At 42.7% G+C, this 24,330-nt stretch overlaps 1 protein-coding gene and 2 long non-coding RNA genes across 11 annotated transcripts in view; 1 reads left to right on the top strand and 2 right to left on the bottom strand.

Annotated features, from left to right (window-relative positions):
* Positions 1-12,863: 12,863 nt before the first annotated feature.
* On the bottom strand, positions 12,864-16,310 carry LOC131513877 (uncharacterized). 2 transcript variants are annotated; one of them, XR_009262863.1, is made up of 3 exons: positions 14,409-16,310; positions 13,226-13,375; positions 12,864-13,141 (listed from the first exon to the last, which is right to left on the bottom strand). It is a non-coding gene; the product is annotated as an uncharacterized LOC131513877 (long non-coding RNA). The 2 variants fall into 2 exon arrangements; XR_009262862.1 differs by having other exon boundaries at positions 13,226-16,310.
* Positions 16,311-16,319: 9 nt separating this feature from the next.
* LOC131513876 (uncharacterized) lies at positions 16,320-19,009 on the top strand. 3 transcript variants are annotated; one of them, XR_009262860.1, is made up of 3 exons: positions 16,435-16,786; positions 17,109-17,268; positions 18,592-19,009. It is a non-coding gene; the product is annotated as an uncharacterized LOC131513876 (long non-coding RNA). The 3 variants fall into 3 exon arrangements; XR_009262861.1 differs by having other exon boundaries at positions 16,436-16,786; positions 17,142-17,268; XR_009262859.1 differs by lacking the exon at positions 17,109-17,268 and having other exon boundaries at positions 16,320-16,786.
* SERPINB9 (serpin family B member 9) overlaps positions 18,821-24,330 on the bottom strand; it is a 60,594-nt gene continuing 55,084 nt past the window's right edge. For 5 of the 6 annotated variants that reach the window (XM_058733185.1, XM_058733182.1, XM_058733186.1 and 2 more), the window contains exons 5-7: positions 23,867-24,009; positions 21,283-21,438; positions 18,821-19,945 (exon numbers count right to left, since the gene is read on the bottom strand). In XM_058733185.1, coding sequence (XP_058589168.1) covers positions 19,541-19,945; positions 21,283-21,438; positions 23,867-24,009 — 704 coding nt within the window. In that variant the 3' untranslated portion in view covers positions 18,821-19,540. The remainder of the gene's footprint in view (positions 19,946-21,282; positions 21,439-23,866; positions 24,010-24,330) is intronic. The other variant, XM_058733183.1, reaches the window with a different exon arrangement.

The following is a 24,330-nucleotide window of genomic DNA, read 5'->3' as shown; positions in this document are numbered from 1 at the left end:
TAAACAATTCATCTATTGAGATTTTAGGTGATTTCTAGTTTGGGGCAATTAGAATACAGTCACTATAAACATTTGTGTTCAGGTTTATTTACAAACAAAAGTTTTCTTTTCTTTGGAATAAATGTCCAAGCTACAGTTGTTGGGTCATATACTAAGTATGGGTTTAATTTTTGAAGTTTGCATCCCTACCAGCAATGATGTCTGAGTGATCCAGTTTCTCCAAATCCTTGCCAACATTTGGTGTTACGACTATTTGTTATTTTAGTCATTCTGATAGGTGTGGAGTGATATCACATTGTGGTTTTAGTTTGCATTTCCCTAATGGCTAATGATACTAAACATCTTTTCATGTGTTTATCTGCCATCTGTAAATCCTCTCTATTCTAATGCTGATCGTGACTTTTGCCCATTTTCTTATTTTTTAATGTTTATTTATTTTTGAGAGAGAGAGAGAGTGCCAGTAGGAAAGGGGCAGAGAGAGAGGGAGACACAGAATCTGAAGCAGGCTCCAGGCTCTGAGCTGTCAGCACAGAGCCTGACACCGGGTCAAACTCATGAACCATGAGATCATGACCTGAGCTGTAGTTGGATGCTTAACCGACCAAGCCACCCAGGTGCCCCGACTTTTGTTCATTTTCTAATTGGATTTTTTGTTTTGTTGTGAAATTTTGAGACTCTTTATACATTCTAAATACAAGTCATTTGTCAGACATATAGTTTGCAAATATTTTCTCCCAGTTTGTAGCTTGTCTTTTCATTCTCTTCACAGTCTTTGGCAGAGAAGAAAATTTTAACTTTGGTGAGGTCCAATTTATCAATTTTTCCTTTTATGGATTGTGCTTTTAGTGTCAAGTCTAAGAACTCTTCATCTAACCCTAGGTCTTGGAGATTTTTCCTCTTTTTTCTAAAAGTTTTATAGTTTTACATTTTACATATAAGTCTATAATCCATTTTGAGTTTATTTTTGTATTAGATGTGAGAGTTAAGTCTAAGTTCCTTTTTATTTTTATTTTTTGCCTATGGATGCCCAGTGTTCCAGCATCATTTGTCAAAAAAGCTATCCTTCCTCCATTAAATTGCTTTTGCACATTTGTCAGAAACCAGCTGAGTGCATTTACATGCATCTACTTCTGGGTTCTTTATTCTGTGCCATTGATCCATGTATTTAGCCCTCCACTGATACCACACTATCTTGATTACTGTAGCTAGATAATAAGCCTTAACACTGGGTAAAATAATTCCTCCCATGTTAATCTTCTTTTTAAAAAGCTGTTTTAGCTATTCCATGTCCTTTGCCTTTCCATACAAATTTTAAAATAAGCTTTCTATGTCTACAAAAAACCTTGCTGGGATTCTAATAGGAAGTATCCAAAACCTATAGATCATAGAGGAGAATTGACTCTTCACTAAGTTGAGTCTTCCAATTAATGAACATGGTATGTCTCTCTATTTATTTAGACTTTTGATTTCTTTCATCAACATTTTGTAATTTTCAACATACAAATCTTACACATGTGTTACTACACTTCAACCTAACTATTTAATTTTCTTTGGAGTGATTATAACTGACTTCAAAGTGACTGAATTCATTTATTAGTTCAGGGAGGGCTTTCTTTCTTAGATTCCTTTATAGTTATTACACAGACAATCATATCATCTGTGAAAAAAACAGTTCTATTTTTCACTTCTAATATATATGCCTTTTATTTTTTTCTTGCCTTATTACACTAGCTAGGACTACTATCACTATTTTTAGTTGACATATCTCCTAAGTCTCTCTTTTAAAAAAACAAAAAAAACCAAAATTTTTTTTAGAATAGTTTTAGATTTACAAAAACTACTACAGAAAGAAACTACAGAGGTGATTTTACCCAGGGAAGGGAGCAGTTTGATTTCTGTAGCATTGTAAAGATCTGAAAAGTTGTAAAGATAGTACAGTTTCTCTTATTCACATCTTACATTAATGTGGTACATTTCTCACAACTAATGAATCAATACTGATTCATCATTAAAGTCCATAATTGATTCATATTTTCTTAGTTTTTACCTAATTCTCTTTTCCTATTCCAGGATCCCAGACAGGACACAACATTATATTTAGTCTTCACATTTAGTCCTCAGGCTCATCTTGGCTTTGACAGATTTGCAGACTTTCTTTGTTTTGATGATCTTACCAGTTTGGAAGAGTGCTGATCAGGTATTTTGTAGAATGCCTCCTCAATTGGGATCTGTCTGACATTCTTCATATGGTTAGATAGGGGTTATAGGCCTTGGGGAGGAAGATCACAGAAGTAAATATGTAAAGTGCTATTCTTATCAAATATATCAAGGACACATGTCATCAACATGACTTATCCCTGTTGATGTTGACCTTGGTCACCTGACCAAGGTAGTGTTTATCAGGTTTCTCCACTGTATCTCTCCCACTCCAACAATGAGAAACCTGTTCCCACCATCCACCATCTATGTACTTAATTGTTTATTAGTAATATTACTTTTAATCGAGAGAAGCATGCAGAGAGTCCCTCAGATTCCTTGATACTGAAACCAGGCAAGAAATGTCTAGGCACAATTCCTCAAGTGAAACCCCCTTGGTTTTCCCATAGTTTCATTTCTTTATCTTCAATCTACCTAATATCTGAGGCTGCTTAGTAACCTCGTCAGTGAGAATATATACAGCTAATGTTGAAACTAGAAAGTTTGTGTGGATGTCAATGTTCAAATTTTTTGACATTTCCAAAAAATTCACACAATTTCCTGTTCAGTTATAAGGATCAATCTGAACTTACACTACAGAAATCAAACTTCTTCCCTTCGTGGGTAAAATCACCTTTTGTAGTTTCTTCTTATAACTTACAGTCTATTGTGCTTATGTAGATGTGCAAACAGTCTAAAATTCCGTTGTTTCTTATTCTGTGTAAAGCTGTGTTTGAAGATCCTGTGCCTTACAGAGAACCAGAACAGATAACCAATGCCAAACAGAAACCTTGGCCAGTGGCTTCCCTCTTGAGAATTTACCGCAGTATGACCACATTGCAGGCCAGGCTGGTAAATAAGGACATAACCACGGGACAAATTATAATTACTCCTGAGAGAAGAATCAGAGTCCAGCCAAGTGAACCAATGGGTCAGGAAGTTCTATTAGGTTTTACAGTTCCCTTAGGTAAGAACCTTCTCAAAAGCAAGTAGATAAGCCCTTTTATCTTTCCATATATCAGAAGGAGAGATGTTTCAAGTTCATTTTCAAGCTGTTTAAAAGGGTCAAACAACAGGGACACCTGGATGGCTCAGTCAGTTAAGTGTCCAACTCTTGATCTCAGCTCAGGTCTTGATCTCAGTGTTGTGAGTTCAAGCCCCACTTAAAAAACAGGGAGATGTGGGGGCGCCTGGGTGGCGCAGTCGGTTAAGCGTCCGACTTCAGCCAGGTCACGATCTCGCGGTCCGTGAGTTCGAGCCCCGCGTCAGGCTCTGGGCTGATGGCTCGGAGCCTGGAGCCTGTTTCCGATTCTGTGTCTCCCTCTCTCTCTGCCCCTCCCCCGTTCATGCTCTGTCTCTCTCTGTCCCAAAAATAAATAAAAAAAAAAAAAACGTTGAAAAAAAAAAACAGGGAGATGTGGGGGAGGTCAAACAACAGAGGTATATTTATCTGTGATCTTTATCCTGAAAGCAGAGGACATAAAGTGTCACTACTGAGATGAAACAGTAGGTAGTTTGAAGCTTTGGAAGGCCTTGGAAGAGTCAAGGTTGAAGGCCAACAGTTAGGCATTGGAGATCTACCCTTTGTAGAGAAAACTGTGAATAGCCATTTGCTCCTCCAACCTGAGAATAGGCATTTTCTTTCTGAACCCAAATTAACATTCTGCTCTAATAATGCTCTAATTTCCAGTGTACCCTCAGAACATCCTAAAATTGTTGAAAATCACAGCATAAAGTGTAAGTGCACATATCGTTAAGTTCTGAGCTCAGAATTTCAGTTTTTTTAATGTTTACTTATTTTGAGAGAAAGAGAGAGACAAAGCGTGATCTGGGGAGGGGAGAGAGAGAGAGAGGGAGACACAGAATCCAAAGCAGGCTCCAGGCTCTGAGCTGTCAGCACAGAGCCCGATGCAGGACTTGAACCCATGAATCGTGAGATCATGACCTGAGCTGAAGTCAGACACTTAACCTTAACCAACTGTGAGCTCAGAATTTCAAATGAGCTTCTTTATTAAGGTGTTCTCCCTCCTGTGGGGCTGAGGTCAACACAGGTATATTGTAAAGGGAAAGAAAAGGATAACAGAACAGCAGCCAGAGGGACTTAGCTTATGGAGAGGAGAAACTTCCACAGAAGAGAATCCTCTTTGTTCTGTGATGCTAGACAGAGAAAAAGGAACAGGTGATCTGTATTCAGACTTTGGGATTTGTGCATTTTGCCACCTTGACCACAGAAGCCACTTCTGTGCCTTCCTGATTGACCTCCACAAAAGGCCTGTGCACAGACTTGGACCCAGACCGTTCTGTCTCGGACAACATGCCAGAAAAGTCAGGCATGCTATTGTCAAAAGCATTAATTCCCTAACTGCCAAGAACAGATCCTATACCACAGTTTTCTTTGTTGTCCATTGCTCTTGGCTTTGTCCACTTGCTGAGCTTTTCATGTGTAAGCTCATTTTCCACCTGGAAAATAAGAGGAGACAGCCCAAGGGTCCATTTGGTAGGTCTGCACTGCCACCCACCCCCGTCCCGTGTAATTACTCAGGACCATGGCATCATATATTCCTCTGTCCATGAGGTAAGGCCTCATAGAGGTTTAGACAATGCCCAGGCCAATATCACTTTTTGAGTCTCCTGGTTTAATAAAAAGAATTTTTTTAATTAAGAAATACCAAGCATTATGGTATGTTTTTAAATTTTATATTTAACAAATGGATGCTTTTAAAAATGCAATGTAAAATTGTTGTGCTATCCCCAAGTTAATTATAGGATTTATAAAACATTTTTATGGAGCACCTGGCTCAGTCAGTTAAGCGTCCAACTTCCGCTCAGGTTATGATCTCACAGTCTGTGATTTCGACCCCCACATCAGGCTCTGTGCTGTCAGCTCAAAGCCTGGAGCCTGCTTTGGATTCTGTGTCTCCCTCTCTCTCTCTGCCCCCTGCCCCTGCTCATGCTCTGTCTCTGTCTCAAAAATAAACAAAAACATTTTAAAAAACATCGTTATATGGTTTATTTTATGGGACATGAGCTTAAATTTTATGATTAAAGTATTCTCCATCTATCTTTTCAGTGTATCTCTGTGACTCTACGTATAATGACATTAGAAAATAATTTTAACAGTTCGACTTTGAGGTAAGTGGCCTCCCATCCCAGGCTCTGCTCCTGGCATCCCAAGGCCTGGAAACTGAACCAGGTCCCCAAGTACCCTGATGTTAGCTCCCACCCATCCCCTGGGCCCTGTAGGGAGGAGTTTACTTATAAGCGACAGGTCAAAATGGAGTTAAAATTCAAGAATATTTGAATTTCCCATCCCCGACAGCTGGTTTAAGATGATGGTCAAGTTGATTTCAAATTACTGTATTTTGCTTGTATTTGCTTGCATTTTTATATTTTATTGGCTACTCTGAATCTATTCATGAATTGCTGTAGAACTGACAGTCAAGAATTTCTCATCCCATTGCAAAGAGTTTAGCCTACATCTTTGTGCATGTCTGGAGTTTTTTGGTTTTTTGGTTGTTTGTTGTTGTTGTTTTTTTAATTCCAGGGTGGTTAACATACAGTGTCATAGTAGTTTCAGGTGTACAACATAGTGATTCAACAATTCCATGTATTACTCAGTGTTCATCATGATAAGTGTACTCTTAATCCTCCTCACCCATTTTACCCATCTTCCCACCCTTCCCCTCTGGTAACCATCTGTTTGTTCTCTAGAGTTAAGAGTCTGATGGGGCATCCGGGCAGCTCAGTCAGTTAAGCATCTGACTTCGGCTCAGGTCATGATCTTCTGGTTCATGAGTTTGAGCCGCATGTCAGGCTCTGTCCTGACAGCTCAGAGCCTGGACCCTGCTTTGGATTCTGTGTCTCCCTCTCTGCCCCACTCACACTCTCTCTCAAAAAAAATTTTTTTTTAGTCTGTTTTTTGGGGACACCTGGGTGGCTCAGTGGCTTAAGCGTCCAACCTCAGCTCAGGTCATGATCTAGCAATTAATGAGTGTGAGCCCCACATTGGGCTCTGTGCTAATAGCTCAGAGCCTGTAGCCTGCTTCAAATTCTGTGTCTCCCTCTCTTTCTGCCCTTCCCCTGCTCGCTGTCTCCCTTTCTCTCAAAAATAAATAAACATTAAAAAAATTTTTTAAAAAGAGTCTGTTTTTTGGTTTGTCTTTTTTCCCCCTTTGTTCATTCGTTTTATTTCCTAAATTCCATATGTGAATAAAATCATATGGTATCAGTCTTTCTCTGGCTTATTTCACTCAGCATTATATTCTGTAGCTTCAAAAGATTTCATTGTTTTTATGGATGAGTAATGCATCATTGTATATGCTTACATACTGCATCTTTTTTGTCCATTCATCTATGGATGGACACTTGGGTTGCTTCCATAGTCAGACTATTGTAAATAATGCTACAATAAACATAAGGGTGCATATATTCCTTTGAACCTTTATGCAGTTTTGCATCTGACATTTGAGTAATTTTGAAGTGCTAGGATGTTTTGTTCTTAGTATATTTTCTTTCACTCAAATGAAAATGAAACTTGATCCAGAAAGTTTGTGCTATGATAAAATAGTCAAAAATGTACACAAGGAGGGAGTTAACTGTGTACTATTAGATTTTCAGACAAAGAACAACTAGCTTTTATGAGTTAAACCCATAAGGCACTTCCATGGAAGGCAGGGGTAAGAAGCCTTATGTTCACTTGACTTACCTGAAAAGTCTTCATAAGGAGGCCAGCTGTTGTGTTCTTGAACAGTCTGTGACAAGAAATCCCCTTGGGGTACAGAGATACCTCAAGGAACTCTGACATACACTAGGGCCAGAGGAAGACAGGCCAGGGGCAGACAGCAGGTCCCAGGATGTCACTGAAAAGGGCACTGGTTGTGCTGTCTCAATGTTTTGGCCAGGGCACAGGAGGTAAAGGCTCTGGGGTAAGTTTGGAGAGGGAGCAGAGAGGAACCGCCTTGGTGGAAGCAAAGAATGGGAGGTGGTGTGGAGAGTGGGTCTGCTAACAGACAGCCTGAGCCAGGCTGGAATGATCCCTGATCCCTGGAAAACTGAGCAAAGGAGAAGCCCAAATACCTTTTTTCAAACAGGGTTCCTGAGTGAGGATGTGGAGAAACTGGAATCCTGTGCTCTATGGGTGGGAACGTAAACTGGTGCAGCCACTGTGGGAAAGAGTATGGAGGTTCCTCAAAAAATTAAATATAGAATTACCACATGACCCAGGGATTCCACTTCCACGTATACACCCAAAGAATTGAAAGCAGAGACTTGAAGAGATACTTGCACACCTGCATTCACAGCAACATTATTCACAACAGCCAAAGACTGGAAGCAACCCACGTGTCCTTCAGAGGATGACTGGACAAAATGTGGTGTGTGTTTATACCATGGAATATTATAGAGCCTTAACCAGGAAGGAAGTTCTGACACAGACTACAATGTGGATGAACCCTGAGAACATTGTGCTAAGTGAACAGAGAGAGTCACAAAAGGACAAATACTGTATGATCCCACTTACCTGAAGTCCCCAGAGTCATCAAAGTGGAAGGGTGGGTGCTAGGCCTGGGGGAGATGGAGGGGGGGACAGTGATTAATGGGGGCAGAGCTTCAGTTGGGGAAGATGACAAAGTTCTGTGTGTGGACGGTGATGATGGATGCACAACAGCATGGATATATTCGACCCTGAACTGTACACTTAAAATGGTTAAGATGGTAAATTTTACGTTGGGTGTGTTTTACCACAATAAAAAAAAGGAAAAAAAAAAGATTAATAAAAGAGTTCCCAAGATGTGGCCTCAGCAGTATCAGCTAAAGCACACCTTTCTTGCTTTTCCTAAAAAAAATGTTATTTAACACATAGATGGGTGGCCGCACTTTGTGTCTTTGCTTCTAACTGTTCTCACCTGGGTCCTCTGTGAAGGGCAAGCCTGGATGGGGGACAAGTCAAAGTGCCTGATGTGGCTGTGGGGCCACTCAAGCCACACTCCCCATGCCCCACTCACTAAGGGCTGTCCCTTCCACCACATTTAGTGGCAGGAAATTTTGTGGCCCAGGTGCTCATGGATAGGAAAGCACCTTTCCTTACATAAATATAGAAAATGGAAACTGTAAGTGCCTAAGGCATCATTTTAGGTAAGAGGGGAAGTGTTAATTCACTAAGTATTGATAAAAACCTTTTGTGTTAAGCTCCACTTTGGTGTTGGATAAGATGGTCTCTGAACCCTCACAGAGCAAGTGGGTGGGAATTTAAAACTGTGGGTAGAACAGAGCCATTTGAGAATTGAGGAGGAGGGCCAGGGGTTATGGGAACACACGGTGGGGTCCCAGTCCAGCCAGGGTGTGCCTTCCTGAGAAAAGGGGAGTTGAGACTTGGAACAGCAAATCAAAACAAGTGGCTATCAACTAGTTTCTTATCTGCATGAGGGGTGACCTGAAAATAGTCTGGAATTAAATTCCTGAAGTAGGAGGGGAAATTCCTACTGTGGAGGGGGGAAACGGACAGGAAAACTTCACCTTAGTGGGGCTCAGCTGTTTATAGTCAAAAAGGCCAGGATGATAGAGAATAGGCCTTAAGAATTTTACCTGCCTTCCCTCCTTCTACCTTCCTACAAAATGGAAGGTTCTACAAAATGGAAGGTTTTTCAAGAAAGAGGGTGGGGCAAGAAAGTTGCTGGCCAAAGGTAAAGATTGTTCTGGGCAAGGGCCCTTTTCCTTAAAGGGAAAACTAAGGAGTCTTATCATGCATATGACCTCATCTTCCTTTGGGGATGGAGAAGGGCCCTGTGATGGAAAATTTTCTGACTAGCCAGTTAAGACAGTATTTCTGGGGAAAAATGAAACTGCAATTAAGTCAGGTATTGGGACACCTTGGTGGTTCAGTTAGGCACCTGACTTCAGCTCATGTGATGATCTCATGGTTTTGTGAGTTCAAGCCCCGAATTGGGCTCATTACCATCAGCACAGAGCCCACCTTAGATCCTCTGTTCCCCCCTCTCTCTGTCCCTCCCCCACTCATGCTCTCTCCGTCTCTCTCAAAAATAAACAAACATTAAAAAATATATTATTAAGCCCCAGTTTGGGGACTCGCCCGAGTAATGCCATTTGGGGCTTGTGGTTTTCTTTTTAACAAGGTCCATCCTCCTCTCTTGTTTGTCTCTTTGATTACACCTACATTTTATTTATTTATTTTTAAATGTTTATTTATTTATTTTGAGAAAGAGACCATGCAGCGGGGGGGGGGGGGGGGGGGCGGGGGGAGAAGAGAGAGAGAGAGAGAGAGAGAGAGAGAGAGAGAGAGAGAGAGAGAATCCCAAGCAGGCTCCACACCGCAAGTGGAGCCTGACATGGGACTCAATCCCATGACCCTGGGATCATGACCTGAGCTGAAATCAAGAGTTGGGAGCTTAACACTGAGCCACCCAGGTGCCCCACACCTACATTTTACTCCCAGTGCTACCACTCACTGTCTATGCCATCTTAGACAAATTTCTAAACCTTTTTGTCCTAAGTTCCTCATTTGTAAAATGAAGATAATGGTTCCAGCTTTGCCTGCAGCCTAGAGCTGTTATAAAAACCAAACACCCAAATGGATTAAAAGTGTTTTCTAAATTGCAAAATTATTCCATGCACATATTCCATTATCACATTCTCCCTTGTATTAAACATAAACTTGTTTTTCTTTCATCCATGGTTAACTCCTTGCAGAACAGGACCATGTCTGAACTGTCTTCATGTTTCTTACAGTCCCTCACACATTTCAGCAATGCCTCAGGTCTCAGCCAGAGGGCCAGGGCTACAGGGTTCCCAGGTCTCGGGAGGGCACGGCTGGCACATTCAATGTGGATGGCTTGCTCTAGAGTTTTGCAGACAAACGAGACCCTCTCCTCCCCCAGGAGAGGAGCCTAATGTCTCAGAAAATGAGTTGTCCTTGCTCTGCCACAACCTAAGTTGCATTTAATTTTTAAACCATCTCTTTCTCCCAAGAACTGGTGCTCGGGCAACACTGAGCACGCAACAATGAGCAATGACTTACAGCGTTTTGATCTCCATTGATGTGAGGGAGCGGAATAGTTAGTTGGAAGTCTCACCTGAGGGGAGGACACTCTGTCCAGGACCCTCAGGACTGTTCACTGTGGGGCTTCCTCAGCCAGAAGGTTGGATGTTGTGAGTACCCGATTTGATAAATTAAGCCTTCTTTATTCTCTACACTTCTTTCCCTCTATGTTTACTCTAGTTGTTTGATTCCTTATTTCCCTTTCCCTTATGATTAAAGTTTTCCTCTATGAAACCGAAAGAGTGGCTATCATGAATTATTCAGAACCCCCACCACAGGATGCTAAGAGTAATGGAGCTTCTCAGAGCTGCCTGCTGGAAGGCAGGCTTGAGCTGACAAATGTAGGAGGACTTTCCACTTGTAATGTCAGTCAAAGACCACAGCCAAGGTGAAGTTTGGGTTGTTGTTGTTATGTTTTTTGTTTTGTTTTGTTTTGTTTTTTTGTATCCTCATCTTCTGGGCCAAAGTCAACAACATTCTTATTTTCCTTAAACTGAGCTGAACCAAAGGAAGCTGCCTCAAATACCTCAGATATTTTGGCTGCCACGAGCACATTACTGAGCTATGAGACACACTGCTGCTCATTAAATGGGAAATGCAGAGATAACTAAAAGATAAATTATTTTCTGATGACTATTGCCATAAAGCTTGTTTTTATAAGTCTCCTGGAATAATAAATTCTCATGAGAAGAAAAGAGCTATAAAAGATATTTTCAAGATCATAGGGAAAGTTGAATAGGGATTGGATGTGAGGAAATAACTGTTCATTTGGTAAGTGTGAATGTGGTATTATAATTATGGAGGAGAATATCTTTTTAAGAAATAAATGCATACTGAAGTAGGGGTAAAAGTCGTAATGTATTTATTGATATTTTTTGTGGAAATGTCTAATCCACTGTTAGGACCATCTACCAAGTTTTTTATTTCAGGCTTTTCAATTCTAGAATGTTCTTTGTGTGTGTGTGTGTATTTAGTTTCTGTTTCTCTATTGGGTTTTCACATCTGTTCATTCATTATGCCATGTATTCCTCAAATCTTTTAACAAATTTATAACAGTTATACTCTTTGTTAATTTCAACATTTGTATCATTTTTGTGTCTGTTCTGTTGACTGCTTCCCTCCCCCTTCGTGGTTATAAGTCATATTTACTTACACTTTCATATAATTAGTAATTTTTTACTCATTCTAGACATTTTTTATTATGTTGCCTTCTTTCAAATAGAGTTGAGTTTTGTTCTTTTTAATTTTTTTAATATTTAAAAAAAAATTTTATTGTTTATTTTTGAGACAGAGGGTGAGTGGAGGAGGAGCAGAGAGAGAGGGAGACACAGAATCCAAAGCAGGCTCGAGGCTCTGAGCTGTTGGCATAGAGCCCAGCATGGGGCTCGAACTCACAAACCACGAGATCATAACCTGAGCCAAAGTCAAACGCTTTACCGACTGAGCCACCAGACACCCCAATTGAGTTTTGTTCTTATTTGGTGGCTCAGCTTGATGCTGCAGAGGTTAGGTTTCTAAGGAAGGGTCTACATTAACCCTTGTTCTTGGGCTACGTTAGCCACAGTACTAAGGCCTGGGCTTCCTGGACTCTGAACTAGATGCCCAAGTTGTTTCGCAGGGGCTTCTTAACTCTGTAAGGTCAGAAATCTAACAATGCAATCTAATTGCATTGCAGCACCATGCAATCTGGAATCTTGGTTCATCCCTCATGACCCAATCTGGCTCTGCCAAATCTCACAGAATCTTGTGCTTGCAGCTTAGTATTCATAGACTCAAGGAAACTCCTGTGTATGCTTTAGGAGAGACTTTGTGTTTCTTCCCCTTCCGTGGCACCACGTTCTGCAAATGCAACTTGCACCAGCAACCATGGACTCTGATCTTTGTCCCGCCCAGAGGAGTTTTGGGCTCCTCTTCCTGTGCTACAGTTTGGAAAGTGCACTCAGGCAGAATATAGATCTCATATTAAATGTTGCCCTTCTTTCAGAGATCACAGCCTTGCACCATCTACCCAATACCTGAAAGCAGCTAGTTCATATATATTGTCCAGTTTTATGGTTAACTACATTGGGAGGGGCAGATCCAATACTTGTTACTCCATCTTGCCTTAGAACCAGAAGTGACGTCAACTTGCCTATTAACCTCTGAGCTTCAGGTTCATCCATACCTGTGGCATGAGGAGTTGGGCTAGATCAACGATTCTCAAACTTTAGTATGCATCAGAACCACCTGGAGGGTCTTATCTTCAGAATTGATGAGGTCTGGGGTGGGGATGCATAAGAATTTGCATTTCTAACAAATTCCCAGGTGATTTCGATGTTGCTTATACAGAGACCACACTCCAGGGAACCACTGGACTAGATCTATGTGTTTCAACCCTGGTAGTACATAGAGGTTTTTTTAAATACCATGAGGCACCAACCTAAAAGAATTAAATGAAAATTCCCAGCGGAAGCTAGGCATGGGATGTTTTTGTGGGGTTTTTTTTGTTTGTTGTTTGTTTGTTTTTGTTTTTTTTGTTTGTTTTAATAGTAGACCTGCCTTTAACCTGTCCCATCCATCCTCACTCCTTATCCAGGAAGCCAAGGAGAACTAATTTTATGTACAAACTTCAATGTGCATATCATTATTTTTTTACTGATTTAATTATGTTTATTGTTAAAACTACATTTATGATAAAAAAGTCAAACACTACAAAGGAGTACTCTGAAAAAAAGGAAAATATCCAGGCCTAGATAACATTAATAGCTCCCCAGGAGATTTTCCTATGCAGCCAACATAGAGAACCCCTAGTCTAGATGTTTCCAGTGGCCATTCCAGCTCTGACTTTCTGGAATTCCATGACATACAGACGGGAACTTGAAGAGCAGAGGGAGGGACAAGGAAGTTATTCACCTAGGGGAGAGAACACAAGATGGTGAAACAAAGAAGTCTTGCCAAGTAGAATCCCCAACTCCAAAAGAGGAGACACACGAGCACCTGAGCAGAGATGACATCCAAGAGAGGACTCTCAAAATGGAACCAATGTGAATGAGGCAGAAGGTCCTCACACTCTTAAAGCTGTACATATGGTGTATAATTCTGTCCATCTTCAGAACTATTTCTCAGGCCAGCCAACACTTTCTCCACCTACAATATGGGTTTCCAGTGTAAAAATTGGATTTGTTCTCTTGAAAAACCTCTTCTGCAGTCACAGAAACTTTTGAACTAGAAAAATCTTCAGGTATTATACAATCAACATTTGTATGGCTAATATAAACATTATTAAACAGTTTATAAAGCACTTTCACATACATATTTTACTAGATTACAAATGTCTCATGAGGCAGTAAGCCACACTGCTGTTATCTATCTCTTATAAGGTTGTGAAAAGTTATGTGTCTCAGGAAAGTTCTTTAGTGGATCAGAGGCAGAGCCTAGACTTAAGAGCTGATTGACTTACTCCAAGCCTGGGGCCTTCCCATGAAACAACACCCCTGAGTTTATGTGAAAAGTGAGCCATGGAGGAAATTATCTTCAAGGTCCTACCACATTTTTCAGTTCCTTTCTCATTCCAACAGTACTGGAAGAAGTCCTCGTGAGCAGCTCTATGAAGGTATGAAAAAAACTGATGTGTGATTGTATCAGTCAGGATAGGCTTGGTTACACTGTGGTAACAAATAATCCCTCAAATCTTGGTGGCTTAAAATAAAAAAGAGTCATTTAATCTTCAGACTGTATTTCCATTATGGATAGGTTGGTGGTAAACTGGGGAACCCAGGCCAGTAGAGTAGCTGTCATCACAAATGTTGCCCATACCATGTTGGACAAAAAGAATTCTAGAGGACCTCAAACTGTTGGTTAATATTCCTGTGTGTGTCCCTTCTACACATAACCCAGAGGCCAGAACTGGCCATTTGGCCCCACAAGGGAGCCAGAAGAAAACAATCCTGCCATGTGCTAGAACGGCAGACACTTTTGGTAAATGATTCTAATGACAACACACAATTCCTCCTCCATCTGCAATTTGGGCAGTGGTATTTCCTTTTTCCCCCAGGAAGATCATGGCCAAAGCAGAGGAGACATTCAGGGAAGGAAAAAAACACATGGTGTGAGGGGTTTTCTTCCCATAGTTTCTTTAAAAGATGGATAGCAAAGGTGCCATTTGCTTCAGAGAGGGTACCTGTGGTGGGGGGTTCTGCAACCAGAGCACAGAGAGAAATGTGTTCTGTGTGTTCAACAGTTGGTTATCCTCAAGGGCAGGTGGCTCCTAAATAGAGTCAGCAGATTGTTTAAAGGGGTTGGAGGGGAGGAGAAGCTTGGCTGCTGTACCGCCCAGGGAAGTGGGGGAAGAGGGGGGTCTTGAGTAGCTGCCTCTTCCCTTTTCTACTCACTCTCAGAAGACTCTGCAAAGCAGGGTGACGGCCAGGGAAGGTTGGGTGGCAATGGAGCAGGCAGTTATGCCTGCCAAGGGAGGGAGCTGCCACTGGCATCACTCAGATGTCAGAGGCCATCTGACAAGAAGGAGGGAACGTCTGTCTGACCTAAATCACCGCTCCTTTTTAGTCCCTTCGCTTGCAATCACGCTTCTTCCCTGCCCTACCCAGCACTCATGACCTTCCCTTACACTGCCTCTGGTTGTCCAAAGATGGCCCCATAGGGAGCCCCAGGTCCTTCCCTGGACCTACTTCCCTGGATCTTACATTAATTCATCAATAAAGGCCCATATCTTCCTCCTTCCATTTCTTTCCTTCACCATCTGCCCATAAAAGGTTTCGTTCCCCATTTATAGTGGCCTTCACTATGCATTAAGAAGAGAACAATCTGATTAACTTGAAACAGTAACAGAAGCTAATATTTACTGAACTCTTACTGCCAGTCACATATTGTCCCAAGTATATCACAACGCTAATTTGTAAAATACCCTTTGAGATAGGTATCCTTCCAGATGAGGAAATCCATCATGGAGAGCGGCAGTCACTTACTTAAGATGCTCCAAACAGTAAGTGGCACAGTAAGAGTCACACCCAGGCTGTCTGGATACAAAACTCAGGCACCTAACCACTATGCTGCCGTTGGGCTCTGCTACTATATGAGACTGATCAAAACAGTCTCAGAGGATCTTGAGTTTGGAATTTCAGGCTACTCGGGGGCAGATTTATGCTCGGCCCCCAGCCAGAGCACTCCTAGACCAGGGTCTTCTTGTGGACCCCACTGGGTCCTCCTGCTATGCCAAGGCCCCTCCTCTCCTTGCCCTGGGTAAGTCCAGAACCCTGTCCCAATTCTTGTCCCTGCAGGACTTGAGTCCCTCCCAGCCCTTGCCAAGAGAACCAGGATGGACTTGAATGCCTGTCTGTGAGCTCCGCTTCCTCAGGCTCTGGACTGAGAGGAGCACAGAGCTCTCTCCTTGGAACCCAAACCTGGACTGGGTTGCCATCTTCAGCTTACCTCTGGGAAACCCCACTGACCAAGGAGAGGGTGCTTCCTAGGAAGTGGGGGGAGGGGGTCATAGAGCTGACCTTACAGAAGGCAGGTCCCAGGCAGTGGTGAGAGTATCCTGGGCAGTGGCCAGTCCGAATAAATGCTGGCCAAACACAACCAATGAGACCACACTGGTGCATATTTGTTAAATATTAGTCTCATCAGGCTTCTCCCCAAATCAGTGACTAATTCCTCACCATCTAAAATCAGTGCTCATATAAGGACATAACGTCCTGGCTCTCAGAGCCTGCCCTGCTGACCCTCCCAACTTCTACTCTGAAGTTCTCCCTGAATAGGAATCAAGAGCCCTGGCCTTCTCAAGAAAGTGGACAGTGAGGTCTTGTCCCTGCTAGTGCACCTGCAGTTACTAAACAACGCAGCCCGCTGTTTTCTATCCAAGCACACACCAGATGCTTAGATCTGGTGTTCCTTCTTTGTCCCTTCCCAAAGCCAAAATGACTCCCCTCGGGCCCCAGGTTCTCAGGGAGACAGGAACCAGCTGGCGGCTGAAAAGCGAAATCAGACGCCCAACTTTGCCTTTCTCCTAAAGCTTCCAGCAGCTCCTTCCCCTCCTCTTCAGTCCGGCCCAAGGGCGGGAGAGGGGGGCGGGGGGTGGGGCTGCCGGTACGTTGAGGGGGCGGGGCGAGGGCGGGGCCGAGACAGAGACTGCCCCGACGCGGCGGGTGGGGGCTAGGAGCTGGGGGCGGGGTCGCGCTGGACACCCCAGAAAGCTCGTCCACGTCACAAAGCTGTTGTCCCCTCTCCCCCATCACAGCACCCGAGGTCCGGACCAACTTGGCCTCACTCCAGGGATTTTGCTAGACCGTATACGGCTTCATGCTATCCATCCAGGGGCTCCCAGAATGGTGGCACGGGGCCTGGGGCACCAATGAGCCATCCTTCCTTGGAGAGATCTGGTTTGGGATCCCAGCTACTCTCGCCCTCCAGCCCGCCTCGCTTGAAACTTCCGGCAATAGAGACTCCTTTGACGTTTAAAGAAAACAAGGACAAAACACTGACAGCACAACGTTTCCACTGTGGAACAGCTAAGCTGCTGGGATGGCGTCTGGGCAAGGCGGGGTGAGCAGTGAGCCTGTGCATCTTGGAGTAGAGGGCGTGTGTTTCACAGAGGCTCTCCCCCTCGGCCTCTGGCTTTGGGGTCTGAAAGCTCTGGCTTCATTTCCTCTGCCAGTCTCCGACTAGCTGAATGAATTTGAACGAGTTGCCTAACTTCTCTGAACCTCAGTTTCCTTATTAATCTCCCCAGGTTGATAGGAGGATCAAGTAAAATAATGTATCGTGCAGTGCCTAGCAGTCTCTGGCACATAGGATTTAACAGATGCTATTTCCCCCTTCCCCAAAACGAGGAAGGGATTACTAGATCTTCTTTTCTCTACCTCAGTTTCTCAATGGAGCCTGCCTCTCTTTGGAGTAGGTGGCGTAGGCTGTGCTGATGCCATCTTTGCCTGGTTATCAAAAAGAGATCCAGAAATAAAGGCTTGTGGAATGTTGGAGCTGGAAGTCTTGTCCAACTGGACTTCCTTATTTAACAACCCTGGAAGGTCAGTACCCAGCTCCCACAGCAGAGAGTGGGGAGGGAAGTATTAGGAGTCAGCTTTCAGGGTTAACATCATGGGTCTGGGACTGGAAACTTCACCTTGTCCTGTCTACATTGTGCAAACAACCTTAGGTCCTGGGAAGTCAGAGAAGCAGTCCAAACCCCCCATAACAAAGAAGAAAGGCTGCTGGTCCCAGCAGTCAGCACTCCCTTTTAGAAGCTTGCCAATATTTCCAAGTGCTTTTGCCCTTCACTGTTAAGTGGCCCAGCTCTGTGAACCTTCTGTACCCTCAGGTCACAAACTGTTCTTTTTACAGGCCAGAAGCTGAGCCCAGAGTGGCCAGGAAACTCTAGTTTGGCCCATTTTGGTTTGTTGGGATCAATATTTGCATTTCCTGGACATTTCTCCTGAGCAGTATCCAAATGCCTGGTATATCCAGGGGACGCGAGTCAGCTCACTTACAGAGTCTCTATCTCTATCTCTGTCCATCTCTGTCCCTCTCTGTGTCTTGCTCTCTTGATGTCTCTCTCTGTATGAGCCAAGCTCACTTAACAGACTCTGTCTCCCCCTGCCTCCCCCCTGCACAGGGGTTGGGGGAGTGGGTACTAGCACTACCACAGCTGTCTTAGGAAAATTTTCTCCCAAATACCCTTTTAAAAGCTTCTCGCTAATCCCTCTTATCTGGGAGAGGTCTAGAGATCTGGGTGATTTCCCTGGGGGAGAGACATCAGTCACACATTCCACACGAAAGAAATTTCCCCCTTTCTGCAGCTTGCCTGTACCTCCTCTTATAATTCATCACAGCTCATCACAGTGCCCTGCCCAGTGAGGCTGATAAGGGTCCTTGAAATCTTAAGTGACCGTCTCTGAACTCTAGGGAGAAGAGAATGGGGAGGAACTGCTGAGTGGGCACAAGGTTTTCCTTTAGGGCGATGACAATTTTTTGGAACTAGATAAAAGTGATGATTGCACATGTTGCACTGCATTGTTAACTTTAAAATGGTTAATTTTATGATATGTGAATTTCACTGTAATAAAAAAAATTCTTTGAAAAAAAAAAAACAATAATGGGGCACCTGGGTGGCTCAGTAGGTTAAGCATCCAACTCTTGATTTCAGCTCAGGTCATGATCTCAACGATTTGTGAGTTCAAGCCCCACATCAGGCTATGTTCTGACAGTGCGGAGCCTGCTTGAGATTCTCACTCTCTCCCTCTCTCTCTGCCCCTTCCCCACTCTCTCTCTCTCTCTCTCTAAAAATAAACTTTAGTAAAAAAAAACAAAAAAATAATATCACTGACATCTAATCACTTTTTTAAAAATTACAGAGTTCATGTGTGATCAAATTACTTCTGACTGCACTGTATGTGGCACACGGACATGTAAAATACATTCCAACCCCGGAGGAATTTAAGACCTAGCTGGAGAACAGAGATGACTAATACATCAAACAACTTCCATAAGAGCAATGCCCTTCCTCTGTGTGCAATTGAGAGTTCGAAGACGCACCTCTGCTAATGCAGAAAAGGAAAAATTTCTTGGAGAGGACATTGGAAATGAGCTTTAAGAGTTGAATGAAATTTTTACTGTTAGAGTTGGAGGTGGAGAAATATAATTAACAGGAAGAATGTCTGATCCCTACAAGAGGATCACATGATACGTTTAAGGACATTGCCTAGTCCAATCTGGCTGTCATAAAAGCTACATCATTCCAGCATGAGTATTAAAGACCAGATGTCAAAAGACCATGACTCTGCCCCTTTGTCTCCAATGCCTGATGCCCTGTTTTCCACATACTTGGTGATGCATGAATGTCAAAGATAAAATAAAAATGTGCATTAAACAAACTCTAAGAAGCACATGTACCAGGAAAACTATAAAACAGTTGCCTTAGCTAGAAGCACGTACTACTACTGAAATAGGCTAAGACAAGTATGCAACAAGTTTTGAGGTACAAGGCAGAACATGGTGTAACTAAAATGAGTTACATGTGGAATGAGTGGGGAAGAAGTCTGGAGTCATCTAGGAAAATTTTGTATGCCATCCTATGGGATTTGGACTGCATTTTAAATACAACAGGGAATCATTAAGTTCTATTGTCCCATGATCTCGACTAAGTAGGGCAAATGAGTGGTCAGTATGGAGAGAGCTGAATGTGGACAAGCATGAGATTCAGATGGATGAGGAATCTGCCCTCATCACCTAGGCACTTGGCTTTAAAGACCCATGTTCACAGGGCTGTGGTGCAAGACAGGAGGACACAGGAAATGCTCACCCTTAGGGAGCAGAAAACCTGCCGCAGAACAGAATGCTGTTGGCTGCATTGTGCCTAATGAAGAAAAGGAAGGGATGGTCAGCACAGAACCTTGGTCCAGATACCATGCAACACTCCACAACCACGACGGCCGAGGCAGCCGCGGCCTCTGTGCCTTCCTCATTCACCTCCACGACACTCTTGTGCACAAACTTGGACAGACACAGATCTCTCTCAGCTGACATTGCTGAAAAGTCAGCCTTGTCCCCCTGGAAGGCATCAACCATTCCCAAACGCTGAAGCACAGATTCCATGTCATAATCCTCTTCCAGTTTAAATCTTGGAAGGAAAACTTCCACTTCGGTACTCTTCATACAATCTGGCTTGGTCCAGGCTCTAAATTTCTCGTAAGTGAGATGTTTTTCCACCTGAAAGACCAGAATTCGATTTTGAAATTCATACTTTAGTACATATTTACATACACACCCACATACTCTTCCTCCTCGCATAGATGGGTATTGATTGCCACACAAGACCAGCAGGCACCATTATCTGCCAGGAAATCTGTGAGATCTCATACTTGTGCTATTAAATACATGGGTGGCTTCCCTGCCAAGCAGGGAAGACTTCAAACAGCCCAGAGGCACAAAGACAGTGGTTGTTCCTCTTGTTGCCCAACAACGTCTAGGAGACATCTTTTATCCTGACAATCATCAATGCCCAGCTGACTGTGATTTTCTTTTTTTTTTTTTTTTTTTTATAAACTGTGCTTATTTTTTGAAGATGAGGCATTGCTGGTAAGAAAAATGACTGGGAGGGGCCCCTGGATGGCTCAGTCGGTTAAGCATCCAACTCTTGGTTTCAGCTCAGGTCAAGATCTCATGGTTTGTGAGACTGAGCCCTGCCTTGGGCTCCATGTGTTGACAGAATGGAGCCTGCTTGGGATTCTCTCTCTCTCCCTCTCTCTGCCCCTTCCCAGCTCGTGTGCACGTGCACGCACTCTCTCTTTCTCAAAATAAACAAAATTAGAAAAAAAAAAAACCTTAAAAAAAAAAGAAAAATGGGAAAGGGCTCCTGGTGGAGTCCACCCAGAAGAACAATTTGCCAGAGGTGCAATCCTGCAATCCTGCACACATTCTGAAGAAGAGACACGGTGGCGGGGGGGCGGGGATGGACAGAGACACAGCCAATGGCTGCAGCTCTGCTCACACAGGCCCCTTAGGTCATGGGAGCACCATGTGCCACTTAGTGCCTGACCCTAGGAGCTCCTGGGCTGTGGCTGACTCTCATACTAGGTAGGGATCCATCCTGAAAGGAAGCAGAGTGGGTGGGGAGTGGCATTTCCGGCTGTTTCTGGCTCTGCCCTCCTGAGTTTCAGGTTCTTAGTATTTAAAATATAATGCTAACAACAATGATTATGATAATAATAATGAATCACATTTATTCAGGGCTGATGATGCACCAGACAATGTGCTAAGCTTGTTCCCTGAACTACGCCCATTTTATCCTAATAATAACTCTATCAGGAGATATTATCACCATCCCATCTTAGAAAACAGAGTAATTTGGCAAGGTCACATAGGTAATAACGGGAGAAGTAGGTCCTGAATAACAGTTTGGTTCCAAAGCCCCAGTACCTGAATACTGTGCTCTGCTGCCTGGTTGCCCATATCATCAACTTAAAAGGTAACACAAATGTTGGAAATGGTGCTTGAGTTCTATCCTATCAGGAAGGATGTGAAGGTTGTCACTGGATTCATCTCACCGAACTTAGATCCACGTTGTCATCCGGGAGCAGAATGAGCATGCTCAGCTCCTCACCCACATAGGGCACCTCCAGGACCTGGGCCTGCACCTCTTCAATATAGGCAAGCTTAAATGTAGCTTCCTGAAACATCATCTGCACTGGCCTCTGCTCCTTCTGATGGGAATAAACAGACGAGCATGGAATTAAAAACAGATTATTGAAAGAGGCGATAAAAGTTTCCAAAAGACGTAGAGTTGACTCCAGGAGTGTTTTCAGCAGTGATGGGAACAATATTCATATGCTAATTCCGACTCTTTCCTGTCACCATTACAAGGCATCTCTTGTAAACAGGTATCCTAAGAAAGATATTCTACTCAGCAAAATAAATGTGATACTCTGCATTTTCCGGAGGAGGAAATCAGATTGTCCTCATTTAAACTATATCTAAGGAGGGGTGTCTGGGTGGCTCAGTCAGTTAAGCGTCCGACTCTTGATTTCAGCTCAGGTCATGATCTCACGGTTTGTGAATTCGAGACCTGTGCCTGGCTCTGCACTGACAGTATGGAGCCTACTTGGGATTCTCCCTCTCCCTCTTTTTCTGCCCCAACCCTGCTCGCACTGTGTGCACTGTGTGCACTCTCTCTCTCTCAAAATAAACTTTAAAAATATATGTATACAAAAATAAAATATATCTAAGGAAATGATACAGTCACATAAAATTAAATAGAAAATTTTTTCATTTTAACTAGAGAAAGGTTTTGTGATAAGGTGGGAAGAAATTTAAGAGTTTCACAGGAACGTGACAGGTAGTGTATGGACACACCCTCTCAGAAAGCAATCTTGCCGGCAAGTAGAAAGAACTAATATCTCTTCATGTATTTAAATCCAGTTGTTCTGATTCTGATACTCTAATCCAAGGAAATAACTTTTTAAAAATGTAGAAGTGGTGGGGCACCTAGGTGGCTCAGTCAGTTAAGTGTCGGATTCTTGATTTTGGCTCAGGTCAGGATCTCATGGTCACAGGATCGAGCCCCACGTCAGGCTTGGCACTGAGCATGGATGGAACTGCTTAAGGTTTTCTCTCTCCCTCTGCCCCTCCCCCACTCTCTCTCTCAAATAAAATACAGAAGAGGTATAAGCATGCAGAAGTTAGAGTATTATACTCATTTTTCTTTTTTTTATACTTATTTTTCAAATTGATACAGATCAACTATTATACAAATTAGAAAAGTTTCTAAAATCAATGCTAGAAAAGTTCTCCCCCTCCCACCTTTGTACCTCAAGGGCTGATTATGTAAAGTACACCTTAAGCCCCCCAAAACACCTATACACTATGTTTCCAGATTACATTAAAATGGTATTTTTGCGGGGGGTGGGTGGTTTGCTAGGGATTTGGCAAGCCATTTTAATACCTGGCTGAAGTTACACCTCAATATCCAGACTAAGATTTTTGTCAGTTTTAATATTAGAAACTTATAAATATTAAATTAATAATGATTAATTAATATTAATTCAAGTCAATACTCATTTTAATTTTTTAAATATCTGATTAAAGAAATATTCACTCCCAGGGTTGATGGGGGGTGGGAGGGAGGGGAGGGTGGGTGATGGGTATTGAGGAGGGCACCTTTTGGGATGAGCACTGGGTGTTGTATGGAAACCAATTTGACAATAAATTTCATATATTGAAAAAATAAATAAATAAATCATTAAGCACTTTCTCTCTTTAAAAAAAAAAAAAGAAAGAAATATTCACTCCCTCTACCCACTCCCCCAACACACACACATATCACACTTTCTTTCCTTAACACTTGTTTTTTGCTTTCTGTTTAGCAACTTGGGAATAGAAGAAAGTCTTCTTTTTTTTTTTTTTTATTTTTTTTAAAAATTTTTTTTTTTTTAATGTTTTTTATTTATTTTTGGGACAGAGAGAGACAGAGCATGAACGGGGGAGGGGCAGAGAGAGAGGGAGACACAGAATCGGAAACAGGCTCCAGGCTCCGAGCCATCAGCCCAGAGCCTGACGCGGGGCTCGAACTCACGGACCGCGAGATCGTGACCTGGCTGAAGTCGGACGCTTAACCGACTGCGCCACCCAGGCGCCCCTAGAAGAAAGTCTTCTATGAGAGTTTCCAAAACTAGGTGGCAGCAATGAAGATAGGAGAGATTATCAGAGGCAGAAGGAGCAGTAATAAAATGCAAAAAATTATAGACAGCAAATAATTTTTATTCCTCTGTTCTTTTCTACTGAGTTTAAAATTGCATTTATAAATATGTTGTTTCAAAATTTTTTAATTTATGTTTATTCTTTTTTTGAGAGAAAGAGAAACAGAGCAGAGTGGAGGAGGGGAAGAGAGAGAGGGAGGCACAGAATCTGAAACAGGCTCCAGGCGCTGAACTATCAGCCCAGAGCCTATTGCAAGGCTTGAAACCATGAATCGTGAGATCATGACCTGAGCTGGAGTCAGATGCTTAACCGACTTAGCCACCTAGGTGCCCTTCAAAATTATTTTTAACCAATCATTTATGCTTTTACAAACTTAGTTTTTTCCATTCAATTTCTTCTTGAAACACTAGCAGAATTTCTGAAAGCTTCTCTCACCTGGTTTATTTTAAAAGGCATTTCACTTGTGTACATTTTGTTGAACTGTTCATTCCACCTTCCTTTGAAGTAGATGGCATTGACAAGAACCAGCCTGGTCTGTGCATCAATCGAGCTATCCGGCAACAGGTCTTGAATTTTACCTTCCAGGAAAAGTAGAGAACACATTCAGGTGATTTTTATAGAACATGGGATGAATAAATCATGATAAGGTTTATTGGCAGATCCTTGGTTACTAGTCAAGAACCAAACATTCTTTTCATTTTTCAAATTTGCTCAGTTTGGATTGTTATGTACAGAAATCAAACACAACACATACAAGTGGTGTTCATGGTCAGGTCACTAAGGCCTTTCCAGAAAGTTGAAGACGGTAAATGATTTCTAAATCACTCAAAGAAAAACACTATACGCGGTCAGACAACGAGGCAAGCAGGTCTGGAGGGCTGGTCTGGAGGGACCTGGGT

The sequence above is a fragment of the Neofelis nebulosa genome, chromosome 6 (assembly GCF_028018385.1).
Source record: "Neofelis nebulosa isolate mNeoNeb1 chromosome 6, mNeoNeb1.pri, whole genome shotgun sequence".
Taxonomy (NCBI): Eukaryota; Metazoa; Chordata; class Mammalia; order Carnivora; family Felidae; genus Neofelis; species Neofelis nebulosa.
This window is presented reverse-complemented; position numbering and strand designations above follow the sequence as displayed.